The sequence below is a fragment of the Alligator sinensis genome, unplaced genomic scaffold (assembly GCF_000455745.1).
Source record: "Alligator sinensis unplaced genomic scaffold, ASM45574v1 scaffold649_1, whole genome shotgun sequence".
NCBI lineage: Eukaryota > Metazoa > Chordata > Crocodylia > Alligatoridae > Alligator > Alligator sinensis.
The window spans coordinates 1,749,522-1,765,143 of record NW_005842127.1 but is presented as its reverse complement, the minus strand read 5'-3'; the positions used below and the strand labels follow the sequence as shown (position 1 = coordinate 1,765,143).

At 43.5% G+C, this 15,622-nt stretch overlaps 1 protein-coding gene across 4 annotated transcripts; it reads left to right on the top strand.

Annotated features, from left to right (window-relative positions):
• The first annotated feature begins 46 nt into the window (after positions 1 to 46).
• Positions 47 to 12,398, top strand: TOPORS (TOP1 binding arginine/serine rich protein). 4 transcript variants are annotated; one of them, XM_006024969.3, is made up of 3 exons: positions 130 to 224; positions 319 to 481; positions 8,761 to 12,398. In XM_006024969.3, the coding sequence occupies exons 2-3, from the start codon at positions 449 to 451 to the stop codon at positions 11,836 to 11,838; spliced, it is 3,111 nt and encodes a 1,036-aa protein (XP_006025031.1). In that variant the 5' UTR covers positions 130 to 224; positions 319 to 448; the 3' UTR covers positions 11,839 to 12,398. The 4 variants fall into 4 exon arrangements, with proteins under 4 accessions (XP_025061528.1, XP_006025032.1, XP_025061527.1 ...); XM_025205743.1 differs by lacking the exons at positions 130 to 224; positions 319 to 481 and adding an exon at positions 47 to 66; XM_006024970.3 differs by lacking the exon at positions 319 to 481 and having other exon boundaries at positions 82 to 262.
• The last annotated feature ends 3,224 nt before the right edge of the window (positions 12,399 to 15,622 follow it).

Here is a 15,622-nt window from a genome sequence, read left to right as displayed (position 1 = left end):
CCCTACCCCCCGCCCCGCACCGTGGGGGCCCCTGGTGGTGCCGCCCTCCGTACACCAGCCTCCCAGGTGCGGGTGGAAGTTTCCAGCAGGCGGGTGGGGGCGGGGAGTATCAGGGAGGGTCACAGCAGTGGTCAGGTCCTTCCTGGTTTAGGCTGATGATCAGGGAGGGAGGGAGAAGTCTGGGCCTGGAATCTCCTGCCCCTTCCCCGACAGCCTGTGCTTGGGTGAGTTGCAGCCCTGGATCTCATGCATGCAGGAGAAGGTCAGTCTAAGCCCCTGTTTACAATAGGCTGCTTCTGCCCCCAATACTTCTGCCAGCGTTAAACATCCTCGGTCTTCTGGTGGCTTGCGTGGCTCCATGTAGTAGCTCTGCTCCGTGAGCCTAAAGTGTAACCTGGGTGGCACCAGCTACAGGAAACTTGCTGGTGGAGGGGTCCCCGTGTACCTGATGGCATCAGAAGCCTTAGCGTACCCAGCAGAGGTGGGTTCATTTTGCTGGTTCTGCTGCTGCAGAGGAGGTTTGGGTGTGGACATCTGCCTGTAAAGCTTTGTAGCATAGACTAGGCTAGTGGTTCCCAATCTGTGATATGCTGACAGCCTGTCAGTGGTACGCGTTAACAGATCTATTATAATTACTTTATGTGACAAAAAATTGCTGGTGGTACTTAAGGTTGTATCATTTTAAATGGGTGATGCGCAACCTGTCAGAGTTTGGGAACCGCTGGACTAGGCTTCAAGTCATTCCTTTACGTGGGAGTGTTTGTGCTCTTTAAGACATGGGGGAAGGAGGACATGGAAGTGGTCACACTTTGTGTTTCATGTAATCGTCTAGTAGGTAAAGAATATGCCTGGAAAATGCTTTCTCTGTCCTCTTCTGGCTGAGGGGGCTCCTAACATTCTCCATATGAGTGGGGGTTAGCAGCCTTTTCTGGTGCCAGGGTGAAATGACCCAGCTCTGATTGAAGTGTTACAACCCAGCTGCCACTTCTCTCTGCTGCCTCACCTTGGCATAGTATGTGCAAAGTGCCTGGCCAGCCAACACAGCACCACCAAAGCTTCCCTGCCCCCAGTGCCCCACTCCATGGGCCAGATTCAGCTTGTGGGCTGTAGGTTGCTTATCTTTGCTAGTGTTTCACAGTGATCAGACTGAGCTAAGCAGGGTAGGAGTAATCTTGCTGAAGATGTATAGCAAGGAATGAAAGACTAAGAACCGGGAGCAAGAGCCAGCATGCTCTCCACTTAGTAATTAGGGTGCACTTCTGAATGTCTTGGCTTACACTGTCTGTTTTTAGGTTTGTTTGTGTATTGGGAAGTGGGAGGCATGGGTTTGAATCTGATCAGGCTGATGAGAGCACAGATTTCCCACATCCCAGGTGGTGGCACCACCACTACCACCTCTTCCCCTGGCAGCCACATTTTTTAAATGTCTAATATAATGCTCCCAGCTTGTTAGATGTGGTGCTTGGAGCATGCCTCCTCCAGTAAACCTAATTTGTGAATCCAGGCTGGATTTAGGCATTAATCTTACTCAGCCTTGTCCATAGGATGTCAGCTTTAGATGTAGAAGGCATCTGGGCAGCATGCGGGGTGTTGCTGGCAAAGGTTAGCAAAGAATTTAGGCGCTTATGGACTTCTAGATGTCTAAGCAGTTAGGCAAGGGGCTTAACTAGATTGTAGTTTGTTTATTTATTTGCTATGATTTATAGCCTACTGTATCCAAAAGGTTTAGGACTAGGGTACCAGAATTAGTCTCTGTCCCTTTCTGTATCTAGATATATCCATCCCCAACTGAAAATTGAACAGAGGGAGTTGCCTTTGTAGCAGGAATGTGATGTTTGCTGTGCTGGGAGAGGTGTCTGTGGAACAGGATACAAATCTCAGTTTTCATTCAGTTAGCAGAGACTTGGTATCATGTGGCAGCTGAATTGCCTGAGAGACCATGCGTACTGTGTGCGCTACGGCCCAGGGCTGCAATGGTTTAACAGGACTTTCCCTGCAGTTACTGCTCTTAGTTGCTCTGGCACCAGTGCAGGAACTGAAAACAGGGCAGCTGTATTTCTGTGCTGCTCTTGGTGTGTCTAGCTAGTGTGGAGGAGCTGTTGACTGACTCAAATGCAGAGGCTTCAAAGAAATGGACATAGGTCAGCAGTGTGGGAGGGATGGTTTTAAAGATGTGATTGTGGGGTGGGGGCTGCAGTGGAGCTGCAGCCAGTGGCAGCGAAGGGAAGAACGAGGATTGAGATCAGAGTAGCCCTTACACTATGGAGTGCTGACTTCTCTGAAAACTCACTAGGTTGAGGGTCAGCACCCTATGGCCTATGTACTGGATACAGCCTGCAAAGAGACTTTATATGGCTGCCAAGCATGCTGCTGCTTCCCCAGAGCCACAGCAGAATAGGACAGGCTGGACTACTGTGCCTCCCAGCAGTAAGTGGGGTCTTTCTGGAGATCCTTTCCGGATTCCAGCCAGTCCAATTCTGTTCCACAAGAGCCGACGCAGAAAGTTGCTGAGCTCCAGTTGCAGCTTGTTGGGATCAATGAATCCAGTTTAAGAATCAGCAGAACTGGGTGGTGGCAGTATTTGGCCTCCTTCCACCTCCTTTCTGCCTGCTACCATCAGCTGCTTGGCCCCTATGTACAGAAGCTGGGTCAGAGGTAGCTGATTGGGCTGTTTTGGGGGACAGCGATTCATTTAGGTGTTTTGGATCACTGTTCTGTTTTGATTTGGCCAAATCTGTTTCAGAGATTTGGATTGGCCGGGGAGAGGCAGGCACAGTGAGGTGACTGCAGGTTCTCCCGTGGCTCCTCTGGCTGTGCCTGCCTCTGCCCCTGTTGGGGAGCTGCAGGAGAAGCCCCCATGGCTCCCCTGCCCAGCCCCCGCCTGGCCCCAGCCTCCTGGCACTTTAAAAGGAGGGCTGTAGGGCTGTGCCAGACTCTTCCCAGGAGGCACCTCCGAAACATTTCCAAAATGTTTTGGATGGTTTTATTTCAGAGATGTTTCAGAGCCTTCTGTTTCATTTTGGATTCTGTGTTTTGGGCGCCGAAGCACCTCTGAAATGAAATGGCTGCTGCAATTTTGCATAGCCCTAATGCCTAGTCCCTGACACCTGGGTCCTCCAATTTTGACACTAGCTCCCCCTGGATTGAGTGGTTCTTTTGAGTGCAGCCATAACTGCAATGCCAGTGGAGTGGGAGTTTGCTGGTATCTGCCTGTTACAGGTGTATCCATAAGGCAATGTGCTGGGTGGCTGTGCATTGTCCCTGGCAGAGGAATACAAAGGGGAGTCTTCTTACTTTCTTCTCTAAGCCAATTGTAGCTTGCTTTGGCTCCTTGGCTGCCTAAGTTTACAGGGAGTTGGGCCCTGTTTTCCTGTTAACACAGCATAACAAATAGACATGGGGCTTGAAGGGACAGTGCTTCATCCAGTAAGTAGGGCTTCTTACCATGGGAAAGAGGAGGGAAAGGGCACTGCTAGTCAGCACTCGGTATGGGGAAGTTCTACTGATGTTCTCTTTGAGCTTGCTCTAAGTAAGGGTTTGGGTGGCAAAGGCAGAGGGGAGTGTTAAATGGCTTTATTTAGACTCCTGGTTTAGACATTGTGGAGCTTGGTGGAAATGCCTGTGCTATTCAGCTGCCAGCTATTGCTCGATTGTTCCATGGCAGCGTGGCTGGGTACGTAATTCCCACAGTGCAGAAGACCCTGCTTTCTTTACTTAAGTGTTGGCTTGGACATCCCAAATTTTACTATCAAAATAAAAGAACAAGTCTAATCACTCTGATACTGCAAATCCAGGTACCAGCACATCCCAGAGTACAAGAAAGCACACCAAAAATGGTATTGGCACAGAAGTATATATATTCTGTTCTTCCTAAGTTTTGAGTGGGAGTGCACCATCATTTGGCCTACTGTCCAGTGAAAGGTTGTTGACCCTTGGACTGGGTTATTCATTCCCATCCAGTTTCCACAGTAACATGTATATTTGGCAAGAGGACTAGTACAAAATCTGGGGCGTGGTAAGTGGAAGTGGAGTTAAATTGAGATCAGGTGGGGGCCATGAGGTATAGCAAACTGAGAGAAGGAGCAGGGACTGCATATGTAGAGACCTTAGGTTAGTAATTTAAAATTGTATTATGCATATGTATGAGAGGGTAGAAATAAGGCTTGGTGGAATGGAAATCCAGGAAGGATGGTCATTCCTCAAGGGAATGATCCTTCGGGCAACAAAGGGAACAATCCCATTGCACATAAACGGGGGCAGAGGAGTCAAGAAACTCTCTTTGCTGAACAGGGAAATCCAGGAAAGCCTAGGGGTGAAAAAAGAGGCATACAGGCTGTGGAAAAAGGGGTTAGCCACCAAGGAGGAATATACCTACTTGGCTGTCACGTGCAGGGAGTCAGTTAGGAAAGCCAAAGCAGCAAAGGAACTCAGGCTGGTATAAAAAATTAAAGACATACAGACTTTAATATAGGCTGGCAGCTGAACAGCACAGGCATTTCCACCAAGCTCCGCACTGTATAGACCAGGAGTCTAAAAAGTCCTCCTTCAGGTATATAGGAAGCAAAAAGAAGGTGCATGGCAGCATAGGACCCCTATAGGACAGACTAGGGCTATTCGTGACAGATAAGAGCAACAAAACTAGGCTCTTCAATGAGTTTTTCACATCTATATTCCTGAACCATAGATAAAGACATATCTCCCAGTTGGATTATAGATGGGCACAAGAGGGACACCAGCCCGCCAACAGCGCTGACCTAGTGAAGGGACGCTTGGAGGGGCTGGACGTGTTTAAGTCAGCAGGCCCGGACAATCTTCATCCAAGCGTGCTGAGGGAATTAGCCAGTGTCATAGCAGAACCACTGGCAAGACTGTTTGAGCACTCACGGCACTCGGGGCAAATCCCAGATGACTGGAAAAGGGCCAATGTGGACCCTATTTTCAAGAAAGGGAGGAAAGAGGATCTGGGTAACTAAAGGCTGGTTAGTTTCACCTCTGTCCTTGGGAAAGCCTTTAAAAAAATTATTAAGAAATACATTTGTGGGAGTCCAGCAGGAAAAATAATGCTGAAGGGCAATCAGTACAGATTAATAGCAGGTAGATCCTGCCTGACTAACCTTGTTTCTTTTTATGATCAGGTCACAGAATGCTTAGATGCAGGAGTTGATGTAGATGTCATTTACTTGGATTTTAAAAAGGTCTTCAATATGGTGTCTCATCCCATTCTTACAATTAAACTAAGCAGCTGTGATGTAGATGATTACACAATCAGGTGGGTGGCTAATTGACTTACAGGACACACCCACAGAGTGGTGATGGACGGGTCAGTATCAACCTGGAAAGATGTGGGCAGTACGGTTCCCCAAGGTTTGTTCCTTGGACCAGTGCTGTTTAATATCTTCATCAGTGACTTGGATGAGGGCGTGGAGAGCACTCTGCCCAAATTTGTGGATGACATCAAATTATGGGGCAAAGTAAACACACGGGTAGGCAGGGAATGGACTCAGGTGGATTTGGACAGGTTGGAAAAGTGGGCAGAACAGAGTAGGATACAATTTAACAAAGCAGTGCAAAGTGCTGCACTTAGGGAGAAAGAATCCCCAGCACACTTACAGACTGGGAGATGACCTTCTAAGTAGCACAGTGGCAGAAAGGGATCTCAGAGTCATAGTTGACTCCAAGATGAGCACCCCAGTGCTCTTTCTTGCCCAGGGCAGGGGGTCAGACTTGATGATCTAGTGAGGTCCCTTCCGACCCTAAAAATATATGAAATCTATCTAAGGTTGTACAGATTGCCTTAATTTTAGCCTTCCCAAACATTTCAAGTCCTTAACTCAGTAGTCTTGATAGTCTTTTAATACAAAATTTGTGTGCAGTATTGACAGCACCAATTATTTATTTTCATTGAATCATGATTACTGGTGATAATGTAGAAACCTAAACAGTAGGCTTGATAGGAAGTCTTTCTTCTCTTGATGCTGGCTGTGAATGTGTTGCCTTGGATTTGATTCTGTAGCAAATTGACTCCATAGTAAGAGGCTGAGAGATGACCAGCTCTTCCAAGGTAGGTTCTATCACAGCATTTTGCCACTAAGAAGTTAGTGAGCTGGTATCTATTGAGCAAAGTGCCACACCCAAGATGCAAGTGACTATGGGTGTAGACTCAAGATGCCTTCCATGTAATAACGTTACCCTACATTTTAGTGATTTACTCTGTAATGGGGCTGTAGGTTGAGAGTCCACTTTTAATGTGGGAAAGAACATCTTGGGAGGGTGAAAATATTTTTTTAATTCTTAGAGAAAGTGTGAAATCATCTTCATGGTTGGTACCGGTAATCTCAACATGTTGGTGAAGGTTGTCTTGGCAAGTTTGACACTTACTCTTTACTTTTGCTTTTTAAAAAGTCCCAGAGTGCGTAGTTTCCTTTAAAATTTATTATTTGGTTTATATGCAATAGGAGATGCACAGCATATTAAACATACTTATTTTATAGGAGATTAACATTTGTATACCTAGACTTCCAAAAGGCCTTTGATCTGGTATCCCATGATGTTCTCACAGGAAAATTGGAGGATTGTGGGCTTAACTGCTCGACAGTCCAGTGGTTAGGACGCTGGCTGCGGGGTAGGACCCAGAGAGTTCTAATGAACGGATTTGTGTGTCCTGGTGAGAAGTGGTCAGTGGTGTCCCTCAGGGGTCAGTGTTTGGTCCAGTGCTTTTCAACATCTTTATCAATGATTTGGAGGTGGGGGTTTTAAAGCTCACTGGCCAAGTTTGTGGACAACAAGTTATGGGGAAGCATGGTCACACTTGAAAATAGGCTGCAGATAAAGGCAGACCTAGACAGGCTGGCAAGTTGAGCAGGTCGGAACCAGATGAAGTTCAACATTGAAAAGTGTATGGTGCTTCATCTGGGGATGAACAGTCCCCAACATACTTACAGGCTCGGTGGTGCCAACCTGACTAGTATTATGACTGAAAAGGACCCAGGGGTAATAATAGACCGTGAGCCCATAGTGCGATGCTGTAGTCAGCAGGGCAAGCAATACTTTGGCATGTATCAACCAATGTATCTCAAGCAAAACCAAGGAAGTGATTCTTCCACTTCACTCGGCACTGGTGAGACTGCAGCTGGAGTATTGCATCCAGTTCTGGGTGCTGCACTTCAACAAGGACGTGGTAAAGCTTGAGAGAATCCAGAGGAGAGCCACCCATATGATCAGAGACTTGCAAGGCAAGCCATACAAGGAAAGGCTGAGGGATGTGGGCCTCTTCAGCCTAAAAAAAAGAAGGCTGAGAGGAGACTTGGTAGCAGCTTACCGCTACATCAGGGGAATACATCAAGGGCCTGGCGAACAACTGTTCACCAGCCCACCCTTGGGGAGAACCAGGAGTAATGGCCACAAACTCCTGGAAGACTGTTTCAGGCTTAACACTAGGAAACATTTCTTCATAGTCGGGGTGCCCAGACTGTGGAATAAACTCCTTCCAGAGGTGGTGCAATCACCTACCCTGGAAATCTTCAAGAGGAGACTGGACGATCACCTCTCTGGGGTCACCTGACCCCAGTTGTCTTTCCTGCCTGGTGCAGGGGGGCTGGACCCAGTGATCTTATGAGGTCCCTTCCAGCCCCTAACAATCTATGAATATATAGTGACTGCCAAAAACTCATTTACCTTGCTATTGATGTCAGCTGACGTCATTATCTGGCATTGCTGAAACAGCAGTGTCCTCTCAATACACAGGTAAGTATTTTTGAGGGAATGTAGTCTGACCGCCAGACTTGTGTTTCTTTATGCTTCCCCACCATATTTTTCCCATGCGTCCTGATATACATTGACTTCTCTACAACTGGCTGACAGTCCAAATAGCACACAAGCTAAGCTATCAGTTTTGCACAGCAGCATTGAACAGAGGAGTCTGACTCACTGGTTAAATTTAATCTGCTTCATGATTTGAATGGCTCTGAGAATGGAAGTCTTGCAGTGGGGCAGAAGCTGCTGACCTTATAAAAAGCAAGATGGAGGAAGAATAACCACAGCAAAGTAATAACAAGAGAAAAAATAAGACACTTTAAAGTTGAGAGAAAATAAGGTTTCTCTCTTAAGGAAGAGGTAAAGGCAAAAGGAATGGAAGTAAACATGAATGCTAGTGACTTAACCGTTTAGTTGTTGAGAATGATGGCATTTCAGAGGTTAGGGGTGAACAACCGACATGTGTATATAGTGCACTTCTCTGTAAGCCACATTTATTAATCTGAAATATCTGGGATGTAGCTCAGGAACAGCACTTGAAAATAAAGACCATAGAAAAATGCTCCACTTAATGGGCAATCTTGAGAGCTGGATAAATCGCAGTAGCATTGCTGGTTTCAGTACTGAAAACCTGATTTGCTTACCTTGAGCAATTGGTTGCATTCATCTTTTTTTTAAGTATTGCTTTGTGCATGGGGGTGATAGTTACTCATGACTGTTTTTTAAATTTCTGTAGGAAAAACGCTGTGTGTGTGGGGGGGGGTGTAAAATAAAGCTGGTGGAGTTAAATAAATAAAAATACTTAAATAATAGTTAAATAAAGCAGGGGGGAGATAAATAAAACCTATCTGTGTCTTCTGGTCTAGTGAGTTAGCACCATTTTATTTTCAAATTTTGGGAAGATTCTTATTAAAGTATTTGTTTGCTTAGTATGCTCCCAAGTACCATTTTTTTACAGGAAAAGTTTAGCAACACCCATTGATCTTCGCATTTATTTTTTTTTTCAAGGATATGACCCCTGCAACTGAGGAACGTGCTGTGGATAGCAGCTTCTCACCGAGAGCTGGAACAAGCAGACTGCATCAGACAGTGCCCACAGATGCATCTCCAGACTCAAAGTGTCCAATCTGTTTGGACAGATTTGACAACGTAGCCTATTTAGATCGTTGTCTGCATAGGTTTTGCTTCCGCTGTGTTCAAGAGTGGTCAAAAAACAAAGCTGAATGCCCACTCTGTAAACAGCCGTTCCATTCTATCATCCACACTGTGAGAGCTGAAGATGATTTTAAAGAATATATACTAAAGCCTTCAGAGAATGGCTCTTTTGCTAGCCCTAATGGACGGAGATTTCGTTACCGCACTACCGTTACAAGGGAACATCGTACAACTTCTTCTCAAAGGAGTTCCTCTTCTCGAAGGACGCTGTCACCCCCAGACAATGGAATATTGTTTGAAGCATTCTCAAGTCAGCCTGTGCAACAGAGAGATGTTGGGATTCAACAGATGATAAGAAAGCTTGCCTCAAGGAGGCAGGCTAGTGCAGAGGGCAGGTCTCTGCGACAAATTCAAGAACAAGAAATAATTAACTTCCGAAGAGCTCTCTATCGCTCTGGTGTGCGCATTAGAAGTGTTCAAGATGGTGGTCGCTATAGAGAAATTTCAGCAGAGTTTTTCCGCAGGAACCCTGCTTGTCTTCACAGGTTAGTTCCATGGTTGAAGCGGGAACTAACTGTCCTTTTTGGTGCCCATGGTTCTTTAGTCAACATTGTTCAGCACATCATCATGAGTAATGTGACTAGATATGATCTGGGAAGTAAGGCCTTTGCTGATGACTTAAAGCCTTTTTTACTCCATCGCACTGACCACTTTTTACATGAATTTATCAGTTTTGCCCGATGCCCTTTTAACATAGAAGCATATGACCAGCATGCCAATTATGATTGTCCTGCTCCTTCATATGATGAAGGAAGCCACTCAGAATCATCAATTATTACAATATCTCCAGATGAGGCAGATTCCCAAGAACCAGATCATAACGCATCCACAACTGGTACTGATCAGGCCCCTTGGGATGATGAAACCCCAGGACCATCATATTCAAGTTCAGAACAAGTTCATGCTGCCGTGGCTTCTGATACTTCAGAAAGTTCTGATGAGGAACCTGCTCGAAATGGATCAGATGCACAAGGGCAGTCACAAGCTAATACAGAGCCAAATGATATCAGTGATGCTTCTTCAGAAAATTGTGTCATTGTTGGTTATGTTAAGCCATTAGCTGAGAGAACACCAGAACTTGTTGAGCTGTCCTCTGATTCTGAGGAGTCAGTTGCTGAGGAGAAAAGTGAGAATGTGAAGAAACCACAGCCTATCCAGTTTCACAGTTTCAGTGACAGTGAAGCTAGTGGGTGCTCATCACTGCACTCCCCAGTATCTAAAGATAATAAAAGTATCTGTAAAGGCAGCATGTCACCCTTGATTAAGACAGCAGAAGTGGAAAAGAGTGAGGAAGATAAAATTAAAATAAGAGATGCATCTACTTGGGACTCTTTGCAGGGTTCCTCTACCAGGAAAAACAGTGTGTGCTCTCCATGTAACCATAGATTATCCAGAAAGAGGAGGTCAAGGAGTTCCGAGTCGTCTTCCCAGCACTCTCATAGCAGAGACCGTCACAGCCATAGATCCAAAAGGAAACATCGTAGCAAGGAAAGCTTAAAAAACCGATTACCAAGAAGCAGGGACAGTAGCGGGCATAGAAGTAAAAGAAACAGAAGGAGATCAAGAACTCGAGACACAAGTTTATCCAGAAAAAGCCTGACTCTCTCTCTAAGTAGCGAGAGCACTATATCTAGAGGTGTTAGCAGGTCACGATCCCGCAGTAATGGCCATAGTAAAAGAAGATCCAGGAGTAGAGAGAGTGATCACTATTATATAAGAGAAAATTACCAAAATAGGTATCAGTGGGGATACACTTTCTACAGTAGACACATGGACAGAGATGGCTATGAGTCCTCATATAGAAGAAGGGCTCAGGCCAGAGCTCATTATTCAAGGCAGTCAGCGAGTCCAGAATATAGAATACAGTCTTTTTCGGAAAGGACAAATACACGAAATCAAAGAGGACACAATGAAAGCCGGTATTACTGCTATGAAAGACGCAGGTCAAGGAGTCGATCTAGTAATAGATCTAGGACCACATCTGGAGGGACTGATAGAATGCGGTGTGAAAAGCCTGGTGGAAAAAGGAAATACAAAACACGCCACTTGGAGAGTGTGCACAAGGAGAAGGCACCAAGCCCTTCTAAAGGTGAAGGAAATGGCCACCAGAAACCTATGTCAAAGTACAGTGGTTGCTACCAAAATGAGAACAGCCCTCAAGAAAACCAAGCAAGCAATGAAACGAAGCATAGAAAGAGAAAGAAAAAAATCAGAAGCCCGAGTGTGGAGATTGTATATGAAGGAAAAGCTACTGACACAACTAGGCATCATAAAAAGAAAAAGAAAAAGCACAAAAAGAAACACAGAAGACACCATACAGGTAATTCAGCACCTCCTTCTCCAGTCGTGATTACAATTGACAGTGATAGTGATAAAGAGGTTGGAATACGTGAAACTGTGGAATGTGACAGTAGTGTTTCTTGGACAACCATAACTCAGTTAAACGAGCGAGAAAACGAATCTCCATCATCTCTCCTGGACACAAGCAATCATAAGGATGTATATGCAGTAACTGGTGAAACTGCAATATCGAACAAGGATCGTTGTATTACTAACAGTAGGAAAGACCTGGCTGATGACATTGGAAACGTAGATCTCCGGCTCCAAAAAATATCAGATGAGCAGACTCCTGCTGTGGCTGTTAGCAGCAGCAGCAGTAGTTGTAGTAGTAGTTGCAGTAGTAGTAGTACATTGGGAATTGAAACTCTGCCTATCAATGTTGAAACTGCACAGATGGAAGCATCCAGCCATTTGCCTTCTCCCAGGACATCATTTGTAGATAACTCGGGGAGGCCACCATTAATATTAAGACTGCCAAAGAAACTTATTGACAGATCATACTGGCTTGACACTGCAGAAAAAAAGATGTAGCTTTTTTCACTGAGCTCTTCTTAAAATCATTCTTAAAATTATTAATTTGCTTAGACATATTTTTCCCTGGAAACAACCCTGGTTGTGATTTGTGTGCGATAAGACTGTTTAGAACATATCTGGGACATGTGTGAGATCCTTGAATGTATGCACTTTTAAGTACAAGAAAGTAGAATATTGTTAGTAACTTAAAAGTTTTTCAAAATAAACTTGTACATTTTAGGAGGTGTAATTTCCTAAAGCCATACTGTATTCTCATATTATGTAAGATATAGCCACAAAATCTTTCAATATTGTGTCTTTTTAAAAAAAAAACCCCTAAAGCCAGAACATACATTTTCTGCTGGTTTGTTCTTTTTATTTTATAAAATAGAAATTGTATAATTCACAAAATAAATTCAGGTTTGGTTCTGCTATCCTCTTTGATCTGCATTGTTTCAGCTTGACTTCTGCCAAAAAAGTGTCAGCAATTTCTGTACAAACCTTGAACCAGACTACCATTATAGTAAACATGAATTCTGTTGGCGTCCCAATAAAGCAATAAGATAACAGATTTTAAATCCAATGTAATGATCTTCCGTATGCCCGCCTCTTGTGGGCTAAGATCATGTGTCTCATCTTCAGACTGCTGTATTGTCTCAGTGTAGGTTGAAAATAGTATATCTGAAGCACAAATGTTTTCATTAAAAGTAAGTTGGCAAGGTAGAGGCCACACATCAAACGTTTCTTGTGTTCTAATGTAACTGAATGGAAGAATTGGAGCCTTTCACATCTTTTTGGTTTTGTTCCTTTGTTTCTACTTACACTGTCAAAAGTTTCAGGATTATTACATTTAACTGTAGCCATTGTCTTTCCAAAATAACCAAAATATAGTGTGGGTATGTAGTTGGTTGCTACTTGACTTAACAGTTACTCAGTTTTTCTCTACACCATGTCCTGAGTGGTTAGATATAAATAAATAAAAGACTTCTGGCTTTTCTGGCACATCAAGCACTGAAAGGCATAAACGTGCTTAATGTTTCATTGAAGGACAAGAACTTTATCATTAAATTCATCTGATCCAGAGTTGTTTAATTTTTTTGCCCCATTTTTCCTGTTGATGATGTAGGTCCTCTGGAATTGTGTGAAGGATGACACAAAAGTGAAGGATGAATTGACAGTAGATAAGATGCTAGCAAGTGAACAAAATAGTTGCCCCTCACCCCCCAGTTCTAGTAATGTTGGGTTCCTGTGATAGCAGGTACAGACTTTTCATTTGTAAAATTATTTAATGTAATGACTCATAGATTTGAGGCATCCTCTTGGAAAATGCCAGCTCTTAGTTTTCACTCAAAATTTTACTAAAGAAAAATAATAGAGCAATTCTGTTCCAAAGAACTCTGACCACAACAGGTCAGAATGTTTTTAGTGTTTTGAATTCTATTTAAAATCTCTGGGTTTATCTTGCGAATCAAGGTTGCACACCTAAGACTGCTAACATTGCGTGGCACTTGGTGACACCCTTGAAAGGGTTTCAAGGTATCCCAGTATGGTGCAGTTCCCTGGCTAAGAATTACTGGCTTAACATTTTAAGAAATGTTGAAACAGTAAATATAGGGTCGTCTTACAAAGTTCTTCATGTTCCTTCTGTAATTTTCTCTCTTTCTCTTTTTGTAAAAGTCACAGCAAACTTTTAGATTTACAGCAAGAATAATTCAGTTTCATTTGTCAATATCTTTATTATTTGGTTTTCAATTGTTTTTAACTGTGGCCTTGTAAGCAGTTTGCTAACCTGTCCTTATTTCCATGGCCTTCTGGATGCATTATATACACTAAAATATCAATGAAGATGGCTCAGTTGCCATTATTACTGAACCATTAGGCTATTGCCTTTTGTGTTGTCAGAGCTCCCAGAAGGTCTCATTAATCATTCCGTGGCTGGATATTCATGCATGCACAATACTTCATAAAATATATTATCATATATTTTAATTCATGCAGTAGGTTCCTAGTGCCTAACAGAGGTGCCTCTGCACAATTTTATAAATAAATCTAGAGTATAACATCTAGACCTGTGAATTACAATGTAACTTGCTGCAGACAATAGAGTTTATGATCATAGGACAAGACAAAGGAAGGATGTTGAGAAGTTACCGATTTTTAAAAAGGGATAATTATTGCTAAAAAAAAATCTACAAAAGGAGGGGAAGGCATGGTTGGCAACATAAGGATAGTACATAAAATGGAGAAGGGGACAATGAGGAACAAATGCAGTCATGCAAGTGAGGGATTAGGTGTTTGTATATGGGATTAAATGGTTGGAATGTGATTCAGTTAGAGAAGGAAGGAAGATAGGAGAAAGATATTTGTAGTGGCAGTGATTTCTATGGATTCAGACTAGGATGGGTGAGGAGCAGATAGAAATGCCTGAGGGGTTGAAACCTATTCCAGACTAATGATAATCTGGTGTGGGAACTGTTGAGGCACATGCAAGAGGAAAATGTTTAAACTATTTCAATGCTATCTTTTAAGTTTTCAGTTTTATTATATCCTAGTGTATGCTAACTATTTATGGAATACGCAGGAGCATGGTTACCCTATTAAAGTCTATATCTCTGGTTGTGAAAGAGCAAATTAAGTGAAGTTCTCTCTGATCTTTTAAAATGAACGCATTACAAAAATCCAATCTGTAAAGGAACAGTCCAGACTAAAACCTTATTTCTGTGTCTAAAAACGAACATGCTTTTACAAACACTCATCATTTGAAATGCTTAGCTGATTCTGTTGCTTTAAGTCAGGGCTGTCCAGCTGGTCACTCATTAGGGGTTAAATTGTGGCCCCCTATGCCACAGTCGCTCCCACTATCGCAGCACCCAGAGAGAGTCTCAGGGCTCCCTGTCCCTCCTCCAGCTTCCACTTCCTGCCTCTGTCCCAGGGAACGGGGCAGTGTGGAACAGTGCAGCTTGCAGGGCCAGGGAGCTGAGGGTGAAGCTGGGGCTCCTGCCTGCATGATGCAGCTCTGGAGGAGGAGGAGAGGAGTGCCCATGCAGTGTGTGGCCCAAGGGGCTCTTGACTTGAGCTGGTATAATGGCGGGGGTGGGTGGGGGTGGAAAGCATGCAGCCTTTGTCCATTTGGCTTCCAGGTATGTTTATATTCAGGGACGTCAGTCTATTGGCTTCCACATCTTGTATGCATTTTGTACTTCCTCCCCTCCCCCCTTTTCTTTCTTTTTTTTTTTTTTAATTTCTTTTTTATTTTTTTGAAGCGACATACTTAACTGTCCAAATCTTTATTAAAGTTGCCATAGGCTTACAACACCATTTGAAGGACTATCCTGGTAACTTCTAGCATAGTTGAGCTGTTTGTGTTCAGAATTAATGCAGGTATATTTTCAGGATCCCTCAGAAATTCAGTCTAGGTTATAACTTGCAGAACATGTTTAATTATTCTCTTTAACAATTCAGTACTACTGTTGCATATAGCGCTATATCTAAATCTAGCATATACCGTATAAAAATAGTATCTTCTTTGTTAACCTTGAACGCTTATATTTTCAGTGTAGTTTCAAGCTCCCTAATAATTTCCAATAGTAGAGTCCTGAAAAAGTATAATTGTCTATTGTTGATGATTCTTTCAGTGACATTTCTGCCTTAGCCCTTATATGGAACCAGTTAACCCAGTGATTCTCATCCAGAGTGACTTGAGATCCTTTTGAGGGTAGCACACAATTTTAGCATTAAGTGCAAACGTACTTCACAAGATAAGCCCAGAGATTTCAAACAGGAAATCCATGGTGTTAAAAAC

Excerpts from the sequence above, each read along its gene's own strand:
- TOPORS (XM_025205742.1), top strand. The coding sequence starts at position 156 with ATGATCAGGGAGGGAGGGAGAAGTCTGGGCCTGGAATCTCCTGCCCCT. Across the intron at positions 225-8,760 it reads CCCCGACAGCCTGTGCTTGG|GATATGACCCCTGCAACTGA; the intron begins GTGAGTTGCAGC and ends TTTTTTTTCAAG.